Source organism: Clarias gariepinus, chromosome 16 (assembly GCF_024256425.1).
Source record: "Clarias gariepinus isolate MV-2021 ecotype Netherlands chromosome 16, CGAR_prim_01v2, whole genome shotgun sequence".
Classification (NCBI taxonomy): domain Eukaryota; kingdom Metazoa; phylum Chordata; class Actinopteri; order Siluriformes; family Clariidae; genus Clarias; species Clarias gariepinus.
In genome coordinates, this window is record NC_071115.1 from 11,848,896 (window position 1) to 11,867,348 (window position 18,453).

Here is an 18,453-nt window from a genome sequence, read left to right on the forward strand (position 1 = left end):
GTAATTGGATTGACATATTTAAAAAAACAAATGTAAATAAATAAATAAATGAGCAATTTTTATTGCAGGTAATATAAGGGTCCTGGTTCGATTCCCATCTTGTGTGCATGGAGTTTGCATGTTTTCCCGTGCTTTGTGGGTTTATTTCAGTTTCCTCCCACAGTCCAAAAACATACAGATTAGGCTAATTGGCATTTCCGAATTGCCCATAGTGATTAGTGCTGGGTCTACTGGGATGGGCTCCGCGCCCCATGTGACTGTGTACACATGATAAAGCAGTATAGACAATAACTGAGTGATATATATGATAATGATGATAATCACCAATCACTCCACATAGGTACCCTCTAGTATAAATATTTATCATACGTATTAGCATCGTGGCTTTCCACCTCCAGGGTCCAGGTTCGATTCTCGCATCGGGGTCTAGTGCATGGAGTTTGCATGTTCTCCCCGTGCTTGGAGGGTTTCCTCTAGGTACTCTGGTTTCCTCCTACAGTCCCAAGATATACGGATTAGGCTAATAGCCCTTTTTTGACTTGACAAATTGCCCATGGTGTGTGAGGGTGTGTGCCCTTTAATAACTTGGCACCCCTCCTGGATCTCCTGGAATATGCTCCAGGCCCCATACCACCGTGTGCACAGAATAAATCAGTATAGATAATGAGTGGGTGATATATATTTTGAAATGCAGATTACGCTAAGTGGTGTTTCCAAATTGCCCATAGTGTGTGAATGAGTGTGTAAGTGTGTGGTGTGTACACACATCGATTGGCACCAGGTTACAGGCTTACTGCAACCCTGTAAAGGATAAGCAGTATAGAAGACTAAATAAATATAAGATGTGTTGTGGGTTAGACTAAGTTCTGTTCCCAAAATTGTCTGTAGCATATGACTGGTTTTATTCACCGGTGTGCGATTACACTCTGTGGTGGGTTGACACCCCACCCTGAGTGTTCCCCATCTTGTGCCCAGAGGTCCCTGGGATAGACTGCAGGCCCTTGCACGGCTCCAAGGTTAGTTTCAGGAGTTCTTCTCATGTCTTAATGGGTTACCTCCACCCTCCAGTAACATGCCAGACTAAGAACTGGCAGCACCATGTAGGCCTTTAGATGTGTGTGAACCTGTCCCAGGTTAACTCCCTCCGTAGTTATCTTATATTGTTATATTGCACGCCTCTATCCAGGTTCAATAGTGACAAAACAGCCTGATAAAGTATTATGAGTCTTATCAAGTCTTTTTTTTTTATCTAGTGTACTGGTTTATTTTGTAAGCTACAATGACTAATAGTCTATTTTGTAGGCATACAAATACTGCCTGCAGCACATTCGTTGCCTTGCATTTTGTCTGTCACTTGTCAACCAGATAAAATGTCCTGGGGCAGCTGGTATAAATGGACTAGCAGCATGAAGGCCCTATGATTGTCAAAGAGGAAAAAAAAAAACACTGGTATGAGGTTTTATTTTAGGCATCCCTGTCAGATTGATCGCTTTTAGCGAATGTTTTAAGATGAATTATTTGACCTTTAGTGGAACCAAACTCTGCACCACCACCAATCCATAGAATGTAATGCAAAATAAGAAGAAGAGGAAGAAGAAGAAGAAGAAGAAGCTGGGCCTGATCCAGTATAATCCAGTCTATCAGTGTCTGTCACATGGCAGTGGAATATAACTGTAGCTTATATATCCATTTGAGCTGATATTCTTTAATCCCATGTGTCACATCTGTAACACATTATTAATGTGTCAGAGTGACTGAGAAAGCACATGTGAAATAAATTTAAGTAAAAAATAGACTATGCATCATTGTGCACAAAAAAACAAGAACTTATGTGTTTTTCAAATGGAAGGGTTACAGCTTTCCTTTTCCTAGTATTAGTTATTCAGATGAACTCAGTAGAGCATGACGGACATGAAAAACATGAAGAAATTCAAATGAAATGCAGCTGCATACAGTATGTGTCATTAGCTGACAATAATAGTTTCCCACAAATCATTCTCATTATGCAGGTGATGAGACCTCATGGTATGATGCATTGTTCAACCCAAATGGTGTTAAATTCTTGACAGATATTGGACAGTTTTGACAGATATCTAATATAATATCTAATAGTAGCCATTAGCTGGATGTATGCAGTTAAGAGAAACACAAATATAACCTATACATCTGAAAACATGTTATATTATGGGGGACTGTCATCTCCAAATTTAACCCTTGCACCCGCAGGGTCTGGGTTTGATTCCTGGCCAGGTTCGATTCCCACCTCTGTGTGCATGGAGTTCCCACCTCTGTCTGTCTAGGGTATACCACGCCTCATGCCCTTAGTCTTCTGGGATAGGCTCCAGGCCCCCCACGACCCTGTATACAGGATAAGATATATGCAGTGTAAATGATGAGTGTGGAAGAGTGAGTAATATGCATAGGTTGCATGAACTAACATGTTTTGTCCACTAGAGGTCACCTCGAGTCAACTAGTCAAAGTGGACATGATCATGATTTTGCAATACCCACCTTGATTTGAGCTTTTTTTGTTTAATTTTTTGGTATTTTCGTCTGTCCACATGCCATCCGGCACATCGGGTGACAGATACTCCGACCCTCGAAATACAGCCGTCATTTCTGTGGCAAGTTACTTAAGGGGTCGGGTTGCTAGCTCAATGCCCGATTGTCACTCACACACTACGGGCAATTTGGAAACGCCAGTTAGCCTTAACCTGCATGTCTTTGGATTGTGGGGGGGAAACCAGAGTACTCGGAGGAAATCCACCAACCATGGGGAGAACATGCAACCTCCATGCACACAGACCCAATAAAAGCCTACTTGACTTGACTTGACTTGACCCAAGGTGGGAACTGAACCCTCAACCCTGAAGGTGCAAGGCGACAGCGCTTACTGTTTATCATGTTACACTTGTGTAATTTAATTCGGTTTAGTTTTCTGCTTGTTTTCAAATCTAGAAATATACTGAGACAATCCAGACAGGTTTTACATAGATCTATAACTTTTATTGTTGAAAATACATCATGAACACTTCTGGTTCACAAAGCCAAAGTCTGCGCTTTATCCCTGAAAAAGAAAAACAGACTCCTGGAAATTCCTGACTTCCTAAACCCCTCAGTAACAGCAGAAAGGCAGAAAACTAAGCGCTAAAAATGTGCCGGGGGAGGTGTGTCTGGGTCGGGGACTCTCGGTCGAGATAGGATGAAAATGAGGGCCGAAAATTTACTGACAGACAAAAAAGCGTTACTGCTACTACAGTACGTAACAAAATATATCATATGTATAAAGAAAGCGGAACAAACCCTCACGGCAATTTAAAGCTATATAAAAATAAAATAACCACACGAGGTGTGCGAAGTTTGCTGCGAATCTCCACATATGCACGATATCAGGCATAACTGTAAGTGGCACAAGCACATCAGTGAATACATGGACAGACGTTCAGGATGGAGGTCTGATCTCATGCAGACGAGCGCAAAGTCATTCTCTCATCGTGTCATGAAGCCGAGCGGCGTTTCTTAGGATTATAGTGATCTGTGATTATATGACATGGGGGGGTAATGGTGGTCCATGCCAGTTTATTCAACAATTTCTCAGTAAGAAAGCAACAAACTGAGAAAGACATGCCTCTCCAGAACAGTTAGACTATTACTTTGTAATGGGATGATTTGAGAATATAGATAAATGAGGATGCACAGTGGTGGAAGACAGAAACGATGAATCTCTAGTCAGAGGAAAAGAGAATGGGGTTTGATTATTTTTTTTATCACTTAGATGATGAGATGAGCCCTAGCTGGGGGACAGGGCAGGGCTGGGCTCGGTGCTGATGTTCACCAAATATTCGCTGGATTTAAGACTGGCCAGAGACTTGCAGCTTGGCGAAGATGCCAGAGACCCACACAGGCCCAGCATAGACGGAGTTGTGTCTTTCACTGGGAGGAGAGAAAAGCATAAGCATAATCACATGCAGGATTCTTCTCCCACAGTCCGTCACCCACTCCCGGGTCCACAGAACCTTTACAACTCGTATGTTTGGTTCATGGTATAAATATGACTCTGTGTTTACCTCCTGAGCACCAGTCGCTGTCTCCGTTCTGTTTCCCATCTGTCTTCAGAGACTCTTTGGAGTTCAGACTGGCATCACCAGACAGGCTCAAACTGTGGAAACTTCTCCTAAACAACGGCAAATTGATGACAGAAAGCACAAGACGTATTTATATAATAAATACATAAAAAAAATTTTTTAAAAACGCCTGCTTTAACGCTAACCCGAGACGCACTTATAATCCACTCACCGGCGGAACAGCTTGACGTCCACTTGGTTGTTTGCAGCACGTGTCGGTGGCCACTGGTTAACCAAGGAGACTGACAGGTTTTTTGACAAATGGGCTGGTTCGCATGGAATAACACCAGTCCTTCAAAGAGAAAATAATAGAGACAAGAAAGGATAAGAGGATCATATGATCGTGGGGGTTGGAGTTGGTATGAGCAAGATTCCATTCCACAGAAAGCAATGGTGCATTTGTTTTTTTTTAAAGTGATGCCATTGGATGCATTTCTGTATAAGATGTGCGTGTGCGTGTGTGTGTGTGTGTGTGTGTGTGTGTGTGTGTGTCGTCCAGCCGGGTACAAATGTGCGCACCCCCATGGGACAACTTGAGGCAAACAAAGAAGTGTACTTTACACCAGTGCTTGTTAGGTTTCATATAGCATGTATCCGCTTTGCCTTTAGAACTTCACCTTTACTCTGAGCAGCTGTTGGATGTTCTCACTTGCAGTATCTGTCTCTTATTTTTTTTTTCTGCCAGATGTTAAGCTCTTACACAAATCAGAGCCATGATGATTGTGCCTCAATTTGCCTTGCCTTTAATTTTTAAGGTTAATCCTTTTTTTTTATTAAACCAAGAAACCATGGGGATGCTAACTTTTGCACACAACTGTGAGTATATTGTATGTGTCTCTACAGTATTTACAGTTGTGCTTGCAGCTCCAGAATAATGGCCTCGAGCTCTTTCTTCTCCTGTTGGCTCTGCATTTGCAGATCCTCCAATTTCGCATTCAGTCTCTTGTTCTCCGTCTCTACGTTCTTTAACTGTGACTCTCGCAGTCGCACCAGTTCTTCCAAATAACCCTGAGAAGTGACGGCAAAAAACACACTTTCTAATTAGCCATAGCAATACATAAGGCTCACAACGAACCTAATAAGGGCTTTTAATTATCATACAGGCAGGGATATCAGTCTGGTGCATTAAGCTCTTTGTGTAGTGTGTGTGGTTTGGTGTGTCCACCTTCTGGGCGTAGACTATCTTGAACCTCTGCTCCATCTTACGACATCTGGTACTCCAGCTCTCCTCATCAGTGACCAGGGGGATGTAGGGGTGCTCGGCCACGCTGTCTTCACTCGCACTGCTGTCCACACTGCGCCGGTCCTCCTCGTCACTCAGGTAGTCGTAACTACAGAGAGCAACATCATCACTATGACAATCGGAGATACAGCACAACCATGGCAACCGCATCGTAGGACATGTTGTGAACCGCTGTGCATTTTGTCTTTACACTATCATGCCCCTGTTTAGAGGGGCAACAACTCAAGCAGAGACATGGGTATTGGAATGTGGCTTAGCACTGTCGCCTTGCAACCTCCAGGTTCCGGGTTCGATGTAAGCGTCGTGTCTGTGTGCATGGAAAAATGGGAATACAGTATTTATAGTCGCCATAGGCCTCCTTGGTCCCTAATTGGACTCCAGATGTTCTGAGATAGACCATGGGACCATGGAGGCCGACTGTATTTATTTATTTTTCTGTAGTGTAAGATAAGTTATCACAAAAGACAAATTTTAAATGCATAAATGAAATGTTTATTCTGCTTATATTACTTCTTTTCCTTCCTAACATTATGGCTTTCCATATCAGTCTGCAGTTAATGCCACTCACTCAAGCTATAAGCTTGAAATTCAGTTCGTACACACCTGTACTCTTGCACATAGGCTTGATAAAATAAAAAAAAAGTGCATAAAGGATAAACATGATGTATTAGAGTTATTTTCTCTTACCTCTGGGTAAATTTGAGATATGGTGTGTAATCAATCACAGCAGGTGTTTTCCCATCCAAGACCTCTCCCTTCAAACAGAAACTGAGAGAAAATGACACATTGAACATGAATGAAAAGAGACATACATTTAAAATACTCCATATTAGTCTCTGAAATGGTTTCATAGGACATATATAGTGCAGGTGGAAAGGCATCCTGTATTGTATGTCTCTTCCAGAGATCAAAGAGGAAATACAAGGAAATAAGTCCCCTATATACAAACATTTTAACATGAATCGTTCAACTGTGTATAGCCAATTGTGTTAGTATCCTAGTACATAGACGATGTTTGCTGGACTTACAAACAAACTGGACTTACGAACGGAACTCGTTCATACGTTGGAGACTTACTGTACATGGCTTCTTGTAGACTAATTATTTTCACCTGAAGTCAATGGCACTAAGTCCAATCAGCATCCCGGTCAGGACTGTCGCTTCTTCTCTCAGCATGATGGCACCATCATCATAAAACTTCCTGCACACACACACATACATTATAACGTATCCCATGTTGGCGCAAAAATAAGGTCTTTATATATTTTTATGACATTCCTTATTGTACTTAAAAACATAATCCTTACAGAATTCTCTATGAATTAAATTTATGGAATGCTGTCCAAATAGTTTGGTGTTAAAAATCACCTTGCCAAGTTTCACTCACACTTTATACGTGGACACGGGGGCCCTGGAGCCTATACAAGGAGAGTTCCCTGGAGGAAACCCACCAAGCATGGGCAGAACACACAAACTCCATGCACCCAGACCCCCAGGCGGGAATCGAACCCAAACCCTGGAGGTCCAAGGTGCCCACTAACCCACAGCGCTACCCTTGCAGAGGTTTTAAAACTATAATTTGCTGAAAGTTCTAACCTTGTGGTCCGAGTGTCTCTTAAGGCTGTGGCAACATATTCAGACAAACGTTTCTCCATGAGGGCCATACGAATCCATGCCCGTCCCTGCAGGAGCGATTAAAAGAATCATTGAACATAAAAAGAAAAAAAAAATCTATTTAAAAAGTAAAAAATAAACCACTTACCACTAAAGCACCAGGTTCATCACATGATATCATATGATAAAACATTGAAATTTACTAAGGCCATAAAATCTGTATGTATGCAACACTGCGCATTGAATTACCGAACGGTAATTCGTTCTTATCATTTAGAAGCTTTCGACAGGGCAAGCATCATGTGACAATGGGTTTTACAATATGTAAGTCTCTTGCCTTCGCTCGGGACGTGCTGATGTTTTCAATGTTCTCGATGCTGCTGATGCAGTTGTTGTGAACCTTACAGCAGGCCAGGCGAACGTAATCCCAGAAACTCCTCTGTCCGTCTGAGCTGAACCAACCGCCCGGACCTGGTCAAGAAACGAATGAAGTCTTATCATAGGACGTATGATTTCAAAAAGAACTTACCTGTGCATACAGAAGAAGACAGATGTTCACCTTTGAAGCGGTGACTGAGTATGTGCTCCAAGATCGCGGCAAAGTTAATAAACTCTTCTGAGGTGTCATCAATGGGCTCAGCTGTGTACTTCTCCAGGAGAGTTTTTACCGAAAACCTGGATTTAACACAAACAGAAAGAGGAAGAAATAAGGGTTAATAGCAAAAAATGTATAAATAACTGCACATTATCTACATAGAATGCTGTAAATTGTGTCCACGTGCACATGCACACACACACACGGGCTTCAGTTCTTCACTCTAGCTACAGGACTGGGAGCTTTTGGGAATGGTGCCATGACAGGCAACTGAGGTCACCCCTGATTGTCCTGTGTACTAAACAATGCAGCACTTCAAATGCCCTGCTTCTACTAGCAGTGCAACTATCACAATCAGAGTCCTTGTCGCCCCATCCGATCGTGCAGTGCTATTGTTGGCATGAGGACCTTTGTCCCTTTGCCTGGCTTCCACTCTGTTTTTTTTCCCCCCTTCTTTATAAGATCAGCTTCACAGTCAGAAAATGACAGAATACCCTAAACAAACACCCACACACTCTACATCTCTCCACCCACTCACTGAAAAAGCGATGGCCTGATCTATTTAGTGCTGCTTTCAGCAGTAGCCCAGCTACTGTGGATATCCTCAGTCTCACAAGGTTTTATAGCACAGGAAAACCTGTAGGGTTTTGGCATGCAGAGACTGCACTGACCCACTCCTACGCAACCAAAGTGCAGAGGAAAGAGAGAGAGACTGAAACAGGGCTCTGGAGCCAGCACCATTCATGCCTTCATGGGGAACACCAGCATCACTGAAGGCAAGACGGCCCTGTCTTTGGGTGGTTCCTCTATAGCTCGTGGCAAGACCTCCATCACCATGGGCAAGTCTACCATCACCCGCGGTGTGACCACAACCTCAATGGGCGACTCCACCATCAGACGAGGCAAAACTACCATCTCCCTGGGCAGAGCGAGCTTCAGCAGAGGCAAAACCACAACCTCTTTTGGAAAGGCTCTGATGTCCAAACGTCGAACCACTTAAATGGCAAAAAGCACAACAACTACTGGACTGAAAAGCAAGTTGTCAAAAGCAAGGAGGACAGTCGAAGAGAGTGATGCAACAGACGTACAGGAAAAAACTACTGGAAACAAATTAGGAGGCAAGGGATTCATTTTGTTAAGAAAGACTTCCTTCACAAAAGGGAAGATGAAACTGCTGAGAAGCAAGAACGCCATCTCATGGGGACAAACCGCTGTCTCAAGGAGCAAGACCAAACTGAGGAAGGGAGAGACGGCATTTACGGTGGGTACAACCACAGTTACACACGGGGAGACCACTAGTTCCTTAAGCAAGGCCACTTTAAGTCGAGGAAAGAAGTCTGTAACTGTAGTAAAAACGTTCCTCAAAAGAGGCAAAGAAACCCAATGGAACGTCTACTGGGATTTGCATCTTTGACTGAAATGCATTAAAGAAACAGACTTCAGAATAAAGAACGTTCGCGCAAGTGAGTCGATATGTTAGACGCAAGTGTATCACCTGTCTGATCCGATGATGTAGATTCGGTGCGGTTTATTGTACCTTAAATCAGATTGAAGTCTTGTATGACATTTTTGTTCCCGAGTTGGAATATGGTTGAAAAGTCTGAGCTGATTTAAAGAAAATACACATTTATGTAATGATGGGGAATGATGGGAGATCAGCTAAAAAAACAAAAGTTAATTCTAAGGTCTTGAGTGTATGAGTTTGTTTGAAGCAAGTGTTTGTATGCTTGGTGCGCTGGCGGGATTCCAGTAGGAAACAGCTGGCATGGTGTAATGAGTGTATACGAAAGAAGTCATGTGTCTGAAGAGGACCAATAATGCAAGATTCTGTTTAAAGAGGCTGTCTTATCATGTATCATGTACCATGTAACATCACGAATGACTTACATGAGATAACCAGTACAGAAAGTATATGATGCTTTATGCTGATCGCATCATCTGCTATATTAATCTCAACAAACTAATGGAAAACTCAAACATTAATAAACTGTATTTTGATATAGCTGAAAACTTTGTTTCTTTTTTTTGTCTAAGTAGAGAAATACTAATATAAAATACGAGTAACAAAGTAGTACAGTTCTTTCTTATCTACAGCTTATCTCCTGTTGAGCTTATTCTAAGAAATGAACAAAGACTGCAGGCTTGATGACTCCAACATTTAATCTGATTTTAATTGTATTTTAAACTATTTCATTTGTTTACATTGATCGAATCTGTAACCTTTGTACTTTGCTGGTTGTGTAAATCAAACAGGCTAACCCTAAACCTTTTCACATTATTCCATTTCCATATCTGTAACTGCACTTTCAGTACCCATGTACAGTATCACCAGAGATAACATTAGAGAACAGAAAAACAATGCCAAGGAACTTAGTGATGTCACCAGCGATTGTATCTTTCAACAATGTGTCCTTCAGTTTGGTCCACGGCCTCGCATTGCCAGCGGTACAATGGAATCCACTGTCCCACCGGCCCCCAGATAGGGCTGCGGCCTCCTACAGCAGTTTCTATCCATTCACTTCATACAGAGGAGGTATGTGGCCTTCTGGAGCCCACGTCGTCCTTCTCAACAACGGCTTTTTGCTGCTACATGGGGGTTGTACCGAATGCACTTAGCATTCTGGTCCCATCCCAGCACTTGCTGCGTGGATCCGTCACACCCTGCCAGGCATTGTCTGTGCGAGTGTGCTGCTACAGGGGCATGTGATGAGCCATTACATATTTGTCCTGTGAAACCAAAGAAGCAAAACAAAACAAAAAAAAAACCTGACTTCCCCAAGGAGAAGAGACAAGATTTAACCCCAACCTGCACAACATCTCCCAGGCTGGCTGCTGCAGGAGGAGATCCCCTGCTACTCCTCCTCCACCACGAATCGATTCTCCTCCACCATGGGTAACACCAGCTTCACAGAGGGGAGAACAGCCCTCAACCTGGGAAGCACATCCATCAAGCGGGAGAAGAGCAAGATTTTGATGGGCAACAGCTCGATTTCTCGTGGGAAGAGCACCACATCTCTGGGCTCCTCAACCATTACTAGTGGCAAGACCAAGATCTCTCTGGGGAGTGCTTCCTACAGCAGAGGCACCAAGACCACGTCCTTCCGAAAGGCATTCCTGCCCAAAAGGAAGACTCTTTAACAGCGATCGGGGGCAAATTGTCTGGTCGCAGGTGTGTGTGGGGAGAGTGTGGGGTGCCAGGAAGGTGGAGGGGAGTTTTCTACAGTGTTATCAAATACAGAAAATATCAAAGCCAAAGCATTGTCACGACGGAATTCCGAGGGGGTTATTTTGGGCATCAAGTATTGTTTTGTTTTGTTTTTTCGACATCCAAAAACTGTGGGATTGAACTTGACACCAAGGTTTCTTCTGTTCCAGTAACTGCTTTGGATTAAATCAAAGATGCAGGTTAGTGAGTCAAGATACCTGATAAAGTGGGTTCGAATGTTACAGGTTATATATCTCTGGACATATTCTGATTAGCGTAAACGATTAAGGTTTTAGACCACCTGATATACAGCATTTCCATATACTGTTTGAAGATTTATGGATTTAAGTGCTCTTTTGATTGCTCAAATAGCCTGGTATTTAAATGAGACAGTTTACATTTCTTACCGAATAAATCCAATTAGTCAAGGAGGGTGGATATGGATGGATATAATGTAGGATATAAAGTATTTCACTGGTAACCTGGCAGAATAAGGTTCTTAGGGATGCCTATAGAAGTTCAAAGAGTAGAAGATTTGTCACTTTTTATGTAAAAAGTCACTGCAATTTTCTGATTCCACTTGATAGTTGTTTGTAAACCATTGGAATCTCCTACTTGACTGGAATGAGAGCTTGTAACTTCTGTAGAAAGACTTGACAACCAACCACTCCAGGAGCACTTTTAAAAAAGTCGATGGAAATGTCCAATTCATCTACAGTGATGGCTAGGATTTTCAAGTTGGTAATTCCCATATTAACTTCTATGTATATAATATGTGTGTCTGATGGGGTCGTAAAAATGTAGGGCTCCAACCTGGTGTGGGCAAAGTGTAAGGCTGTGAAGAGAAGTGAGCTTGAAGAAAGTGCTCACGCCTCAAATGCTAATTGGTGAATGGCAGCAAGATGCTCTTGGTACGATTTGACACTGACAAACAAATGTACAGCCGCAACAAACGGCTTTTGTTTCTCAGCTCCCGCCCACCATGGCGGCACGCCAAGGGAAAGCCGTGCTGTGTTGTTTTTTGAAGGTGATTTATGGATGTTTAATGCACTTTGAAAGTGTCCCACTACATATTTGATCCAATAGCATCAAAGTGATGATTCCCAGGCTAGACATTCTTCTGTTCTGCTGCTATTGTCCCACCATCCTTCACCACCCTTCTTCCCATATCTATTTCCCGGGTGATATTTATAACACTTTTTCTTTTTCCCCTCTGCCCTCCCTGTCCTTGTCTCTCTACATGTCTTTCTTCCCCAATACTTGCAGGATCAGCTGACTTTTTGGGGTGCCTCCATTCTTGAAGCTCAACAGCAGACCTAAAATCAGCATTTTAAAAACTTCCCTCCAAATCTTTGTCATTACACGCCAAGACCACACCTGATCAGGACCTATAAATATGAATTCCGTTAATCCTGTACTGTAATCAGTTACACATAAAGTGTTTGGTTTTCCTATTAAGTATTTAACAAAGTTAAATGTCTATTGAATGTGTTCAGTAAATGGCAAATGCATGTATATTCTGAGGGTTAACAAAGGAAACGAGTTAATAAAATCTCTAATTGATGAACGCTCAATGTTAGGGAATTCAGAACGTTAGCAGTTGGGTTTAAAAAAAATAAATGTGATTTAAGGTCAGAGACTATAAGAGTAATAGAGTAATTAATCTTTACACATAAATTGAGTTCTTTAAAGTGAGACTGGAATTTGTTTTATAATAAATATTTCCTAGAAAGCACAAACTGTGTTTCAAAAAAATGTAAACGGGACCCATGGGATGCTTAGAGTAGTCCCTTTCTCCAGAAAACACCATGTTACCTCACGTTTTAAACCCTGACCCCAGGTTCTCCCTCACGATTGAAGGAAAAGATCAAGAATAAAATCTTTTATTTTTCTTAGGTTTCAGCCACCACCAAGTTCCCTAAACCTCATCCACACAGATTAGCCTTATATTCAAGTCAAATTACTTCTATTCCTCCAATTGAACAGCCTGCACTTCTGTCTAGTTTCCTCAACAGCCGTTGTCTTTCTAATCATCTTTACACAATGTTTTGAGCAAGGGCCACTTTTCTCTAAACTTACACTCTGATTTGGAAACCCATGAATCTGTGAATTCAGGGAAGAGACTTGAATAATGCTAAGCTCAAACTGTTGTCTTTACCTTCTTGCTGAAACAGTGTCATCAGCCCTCAAACATGTGGAGACTTACCTAAAACAGAGACTTTCTTCAGACCTGCTGGAACTCTGACCTCTCGACTTTGACCTGGAGCAGTCACCATGCCCTATACAAAAATCCCCAGATCACCCTGTGATGATGATGATGATGATGATGATGATACTGTTCTCTCCCATTCTTATATAATGTCCTTATGTTGTGTTTTATATCATTGTTTTCATGTCATATAAATGGAGATCATAATAGTCCAAGAGTAAATGCTGACACAGGATCAGCTCCTCCATCGTCTATATGCAGTAACATTGGGAAATGAAAGCATAAAAAATTGATCCCAGTTAGCACAATGTTTTGATTTCTATACCTACGACGTCAGACGTTTGCGCCTCTGTAGGACGTGCTGAAAGGCACTGATACAGATGAAATACCCTAGAAATACTTTTCAGTTAAAAAAAAAAAAGAGGAAAGGTAAACTGTCACCGTGTTAAACCGTGTGTAGTGTGGATTATGTCTGTGAAATGTGTGAAAGGTCGAAAGAGTTCAAAATAAAAATAAAAAAATAAAAAAACCACGAGAAGTATATCATAACTAATGCTTTAGACATTAATGCTGATCCACTACAGGAAGAACAGGAACAAGTGCAAACAAGCGAAGGCTTACTGTCAAACCGACTGTGTTTTTGATGTCTAATATGCCAGCAGAAGTCTGTTCAGAGAGTGGTGCTGGGAAACCTATGCCATATGTCACCATGGTCTTGGGAAACCCCATCGTCCTGCACATTTTATTACTTTCCCTGGTTCGAACATATCTGATTCAACTAGCTAGCTGAGAAAGAGCTCTACGTTGACATGGGAGAGCAGGAAAAGCATAAAATCGTGCAGGACAGGGCGTTCCTCAGGACCAGTGCTCGCCAGTTAACCAAGAAGCAGTGCCATGCTGCCATCTAGAGGCTCGGCAATGAAAAGCCTTTGTTTCGACCAGCACTACTTCAGAACGCTCAAAAGTAGCCACCTGTTAGTCCCCAACCCATATGCAAGATACACGGTAAGACATTAAGCTACTGTTGATCTCTCATATCAGAGGAACCGTTCCATAACTGCAGAATTAGAAACCATTTGATCAAAACACACGCGTGCGCAATTCAATAGAGAACACGTTCTAGCAGCTCAGAGGTAAGAGACATGGAGAAAACCGGACCATGAAACACAGTAGGTTTCCGATACATCAAGTCCTTAAGAACTAATTTATTTAGCTACCTTCAAAATGTAATGCTTATTTCCTGTTGAGATGTCTATTCTAGCAACTATTAATATAAAATTCAGGATTTAACCTTTTTGATTCTATTCAAGTCTTTGTCTTATGTGGCTTGTCTTTAAATGTCTAAGCTCATATTGGTTTTTCGTGTGGTCAAGTAGTGGTTCTGGAGGGAAAAAAAGCCACATTCTCAATGAAAATGTCTTTGTATTTACTGAAATTTCATTGTCAAATTCTTTTCATTATTATTATTCTCTTGCTGTGTTAGCATGTTCTTTGTTTAACCAGTGTTCAACAGACACCTGGAAAAGAAGGTTCTGACTGTAGTGCTTGTTTAATAAACAGTTGCTGACTTTTGCCTGTCTTTTTCTGCTTACAGACATCTTACACCTTTCATCTCACAGACATACAGGCAACTACATCTCACTAACTCATCATCTATACCGCTTCATCCTGTATAGAGGGTAACCTACCCCAGAAGGGTTAGGGCACGAGGCAGGGCACACACACACATTTATATATTAACATATTACAGGCAATTTGAAAACACCAATTAGCCTAATCAGCATGTCATTGGATCGAGGGAGAAAACCGGAGTACCCTGAGGAAACTCACCAAGCACGGGGAGAGCATGCAAACTCAATGCACACAGGCCCGAGACGGGAATCGAAGCTGAAGGTGCAAGGCAACAGTGCTAACCACTAAGCCACTGTGCCGCCTGCCAACTATATCCTAAATATGTAAAGGTTACATGAAAAAAACACATTATTGAAGAACGCATAGCTGTTTAGAAAGAGTCTGGGTGCCTTGACTGAGAGCTTCATATCGATAAGTTGGAGTATGTTCAGTGAGACTATTTGATCATGACACTCCATTTTATGGACTACAAGATTCCAAATCCAATAAATGTAAGTACATTCAGTGGATTCAACCCTGACTTGAGGTGTCATAGAAGTATTCAATGCCCACTAGACAACTGGTATATACTGTACAATACTACAGCTAGTGTATACAATAGTGTAGATAACACTGGACAACCTTAAATAATTACCAAGCCATGATTAAGCAATAATGCATGCAAGGTTGTGCTGTTGTACTGAATATCATCATGGCTGTGGCACAAAGGCACAGGCGTGTGCCAAAGGTATCACAGCCGTGCTGATATTCAGTACAACAGCACAGCCTTGAGTGCAATATTGCTTAACCATTGCCTGATAATTATTTATGGTTGACCAGCTCTACAAATACCATTTAATATCATCGATTATAATTTTTTCATTTTGTTTAACCTGTTTATGTTTTTTTTACAGTTATTTCCTTCCACAATGGCCAGAATTAACTAACTAACCATTACAGGCGACCGATAGTTAGTGTAATTAAAGGGGGTGAATTTTTTTTTTTATTCTTAAAGGTACTATGTAGCCAAAAGGTGATGAGAAAAAACCATGGAGGTGGTGGACAGTCCTGAGAAACTTACAAGATTTACTTTATATTTCCACTTATTCCACATATAGATAGCTAACTCCCAGGGTTTAAAAGTTTGGCAGAGAGCTCCTCCTGCCTCTTTCCAGTACTCTGGACCATACCAACCTACCTTCACCCATGCTGGCTGCCAACCGTTTGTGTAGTTAAAAACTCTTAGAGCACCTGTGAAGTTAAACACCCCAGTGAGGTTATTTTCTATATCAGCACTGACTACCCACTGAATGCCTATAACTGTCATATAATACTATTTCTCAGGCCTTTTAAATATATATTGCAGATGCTTGGCAGTGTGTGTGGACCCTGACAGATCCACTGGAAAACACTGTTAGTGTAAGTGCCAGTGGTTCTGCAGGAACAACATTTTGTTCCACTGGATATAAATATATTCCATGATTTAACTGCACTAGATGTTTAAACTCAAAAGCCAAACCATTTAAATCTGTTGGAACCTTTCATAAACTAATCCCTTGTATACTTTCTTAGTTGTAAGATAGTTTGAATAAAAGCTTTAGCAACATGAGTTGAACGTTAATATAATATCATATCATATTATACCAAACCAAAACAATAAAAAACTTTAAGCCATATTAAAAATACCAGGATCTTTAAACATACATGATAAGAAGATTGCATGCCTTTCAAATATTTTGCTAGCAAGTGCTGATAAATTAACTTGTGATATGTAGACATAATATATGAATTTCTGATTGTGTCTTGATTATTGCATTGTCCTGTTCTTTGGGTATTATCTAACATTAGCCAGTGATGACTAAATATACCAAGATGTCCAGTTAGCTTGCATTCATTCATTCATTCATTCATTCGTTCATCTTTTATACCGATTATCCTGTATACAGGGTCGCACCAGGAAATTTGGGAATGGCAAGTAGCGTAATGTGCATGTCTTTGGACTGTGGAAGGAAACCGGAGTACCCGGAGAAAACCCATCAAGCACAGGGAGAACACACGAACTCCATGCACACGAGAATCGAACCTGGAACCTGGCGGTGCATGGTGACAGTGCCAACCAGTACGCCAACGTGTCGCCATATACAGGAGTTTAATATCCAAGGTACAGTAAGGTAATAATAAATGTTAGATGGTGATATTAGGTAAATGCTTTCCTTGGGAGGCAAAAAGGGCCTGATTTTTTTTGTTGAGCATCATATATCATTTTAAAGGAAAAAGAAGAAAAAATATGAAGGATGATGATGATGATAATGATGATGATGAATTAACAGAAGATCAGCTGAAGGTGAAAGCCCTTTCCTGCGCTTGCTCTACCTTCCCTGGAAGCACATTTCTATTTAACGCATTGATGTCCATTTGAATGTTTATTTTTTTTAAAAAATGTTTTGTAATAATAAACCCATATTGGTTTTGGTGTGTAAACGAGATGATGAGGCGCAGGTCAGTCCTGTACTGTATAACGCAGGATCCTCTGACGCCGCACTAATGACGTCCAGTCAAAGCGCTTATTCATGCTGATGGAGAAGGACACACGGATCCAGGACGCTCGGATGCTGGCGGGAAAACGAAGCCCTTACCTGCAGACGGTGATGAGGTTCTTGCGCTCCACCGCCACGTTCCTGTTCGACGCTTTTTTCGACGTTAGCCCCATAGCCATCGCGGTGTGCACGCAAGCAGATTCCATCCGATGGAGCCTGAGCGCTTCGAGACGTGAGCCTCCAACCCCTCCCTTTGGACCAAAACACACGAACACACACACACACACACACACACGCCTGTCCTACAGCACGCACTCAACATTTCCTTACACCGCTCAGTGATGTGCTATGATGCAGGTGTTACTACAACAACTCAACCACTTTTCATTACACTGCACTCCAAAAAAAAAACATGTTTACACACAAAAAAAATTGTATGATGTATGTTATATTAATATAATATTAACAATATCAATATATGACGTATATAAATGATTGTTTTTTTTTTTTACCTGAAGTTTTGTATACATTTTTTTTGCTGACTCTCTACTGTCCATGCATGTATGCTTTCCTCTCCCAAATACAAATCTAGGCCTTAAAAAAAAAAAAATCACATATCTTAATGCATTGTATTTTTTTTTTTTTTTTTAGATATATATCTGGATGATATAAAACACTATCCCGCCTTAATCCCGCACGTGAGCTGAATAAACCTTGAATATAAACACCCCCTGTATGTACATACCATGACAGCACGGTGCACTTTTCCCCCTTTCCCTATTTCACTCAGGTTGCCATGTTGTGCGGAATTCCTTCAGAGAGCTTAAAAAGACAACTACGAGAAATAATATTTGATGTATATATGTCTAAATGTAGTCTACACACCGTATTGTTATTTAAAAGGCTTCTTTTTGTGCACACCCAAGAGTTGTCTGCCGAAAAGACATAGCTATTTCAACACGCCGAGTTAAACGTCAGATTACGTCACACGCCAAATTAAATCTGCCTAGTAACAAGCAGCTGATTGGTTGCTACGCCAACATGAGTTTTTGCTTGTTTTGGATTCTTTTATTTTGTAAACACTGCATTCAAATAATGTAAGATATATAATTATGCTTAGTGCTGATGGTCGGGGGTTCGATTCCCGCCTCAGTTCTGTGTGTGTGGAGTTCGCATGTTCTCTCTGTGTTTGGTGGGTTTTCCTCCAGGGAATTCCGGTTGACTCCAACAGTTCAGAGACATATACTCTCACTCACTCTTGCTCACCTTCTATACCACTTTATCCTGTATTCAGGGTCACGGGGACCTGGAGCCT

The 18,453-nt window shown here is 41.4% G+C and overlaps 1 protein-coding gene and 1 long non-coding RNA gene across 4 annotated transcripts; one reads left to right on the forward strand and one right to left on the reverse strand.

The window, feature by feature from the left end:
• Positions 1-2,994: 2,994 nt before the first annotated feature.
• On the reverse strand, positions 2,995-18,055 carry rundc3aa (RUN domain containing 3Aa). Of its 2 annotated transcripts, none has more exons than XM_053514695.1 (13): positions 17,884-18,055; positions 17,651-17,732; positions 17,238-17,389; positions 7,541-7,656; positions 7,319-7,452; positions 6,964-7,049; positions 6,479-6,568; positions 6,055-6,135; positions 5,290-5,455; positions 4,975-5,132; positions 4,297-4,416; positions 4,068-4,174; positions 2,995-3,933 (listed from the first exon to the last, which is right to left on the reverse strand). In XM_053514695.1, exons 2-13 carry the CDS (start codon positions 17,693-17,695, stop codon positions 3,791-3,793), a joined length of 1,398 nt encoding a protein of 465 aa, XP_053370670.1. In that variant the 5' UTR covers positions 17,696-17,732; positions 17,884-18,055; the 3' UTR covers positions 2,995-3,790. The 2 variants fall into 2 exon arrangements, with proteins under 2 accessions (XP_053370670.1, XP_053370671.1); XM_053514696.1 differs by having other exon boundaries at positions 17,238-17,530.
• LOC128544523 (uncharacterized) lies at positions 8,577-14,561 on the forward strand. 2 transcript variants are annotated; one of them, XR_008365799.1, is made up of 2 exons: positions 8,577-8,837; positions 12,678-14,561. It is a non-coding gene; the product is annotated as an uncharacterized LOC128544523 (long non-coding RNA). The 2 variants fall into 2 exon arrangements; XR_008365800.1 differs by lacking the exon at positions 8,577-8,837 and adding an exon at positions 10,716-10,981.
• Positions 18,056-18,453: the final 398 nt, after the last annotated feature.

Coding starts and splice junctions, on each gene's coding strand:
- rundc3aa (XM_053514695.1), bottom strand. CDS start 17,695: ATGGACAGTAGAGAGTCAGCAAAAAAAATGTATACAAAACTTCAG. Junction 6,136..6,478: donor CTTAGTGCCATTGACTTCAG/GTGAAAATAATT, acceptor ATTTTCTCTCAG/TTTCTGTTTGAAGGGAGAGG. Junction 4,417..4,974: donor CTGGAGCTGCAAGCACAACT/GTAAATACTGTA, acceptor TTCTCTTTGAAG/GACTGGTGTTATTCCATGCG.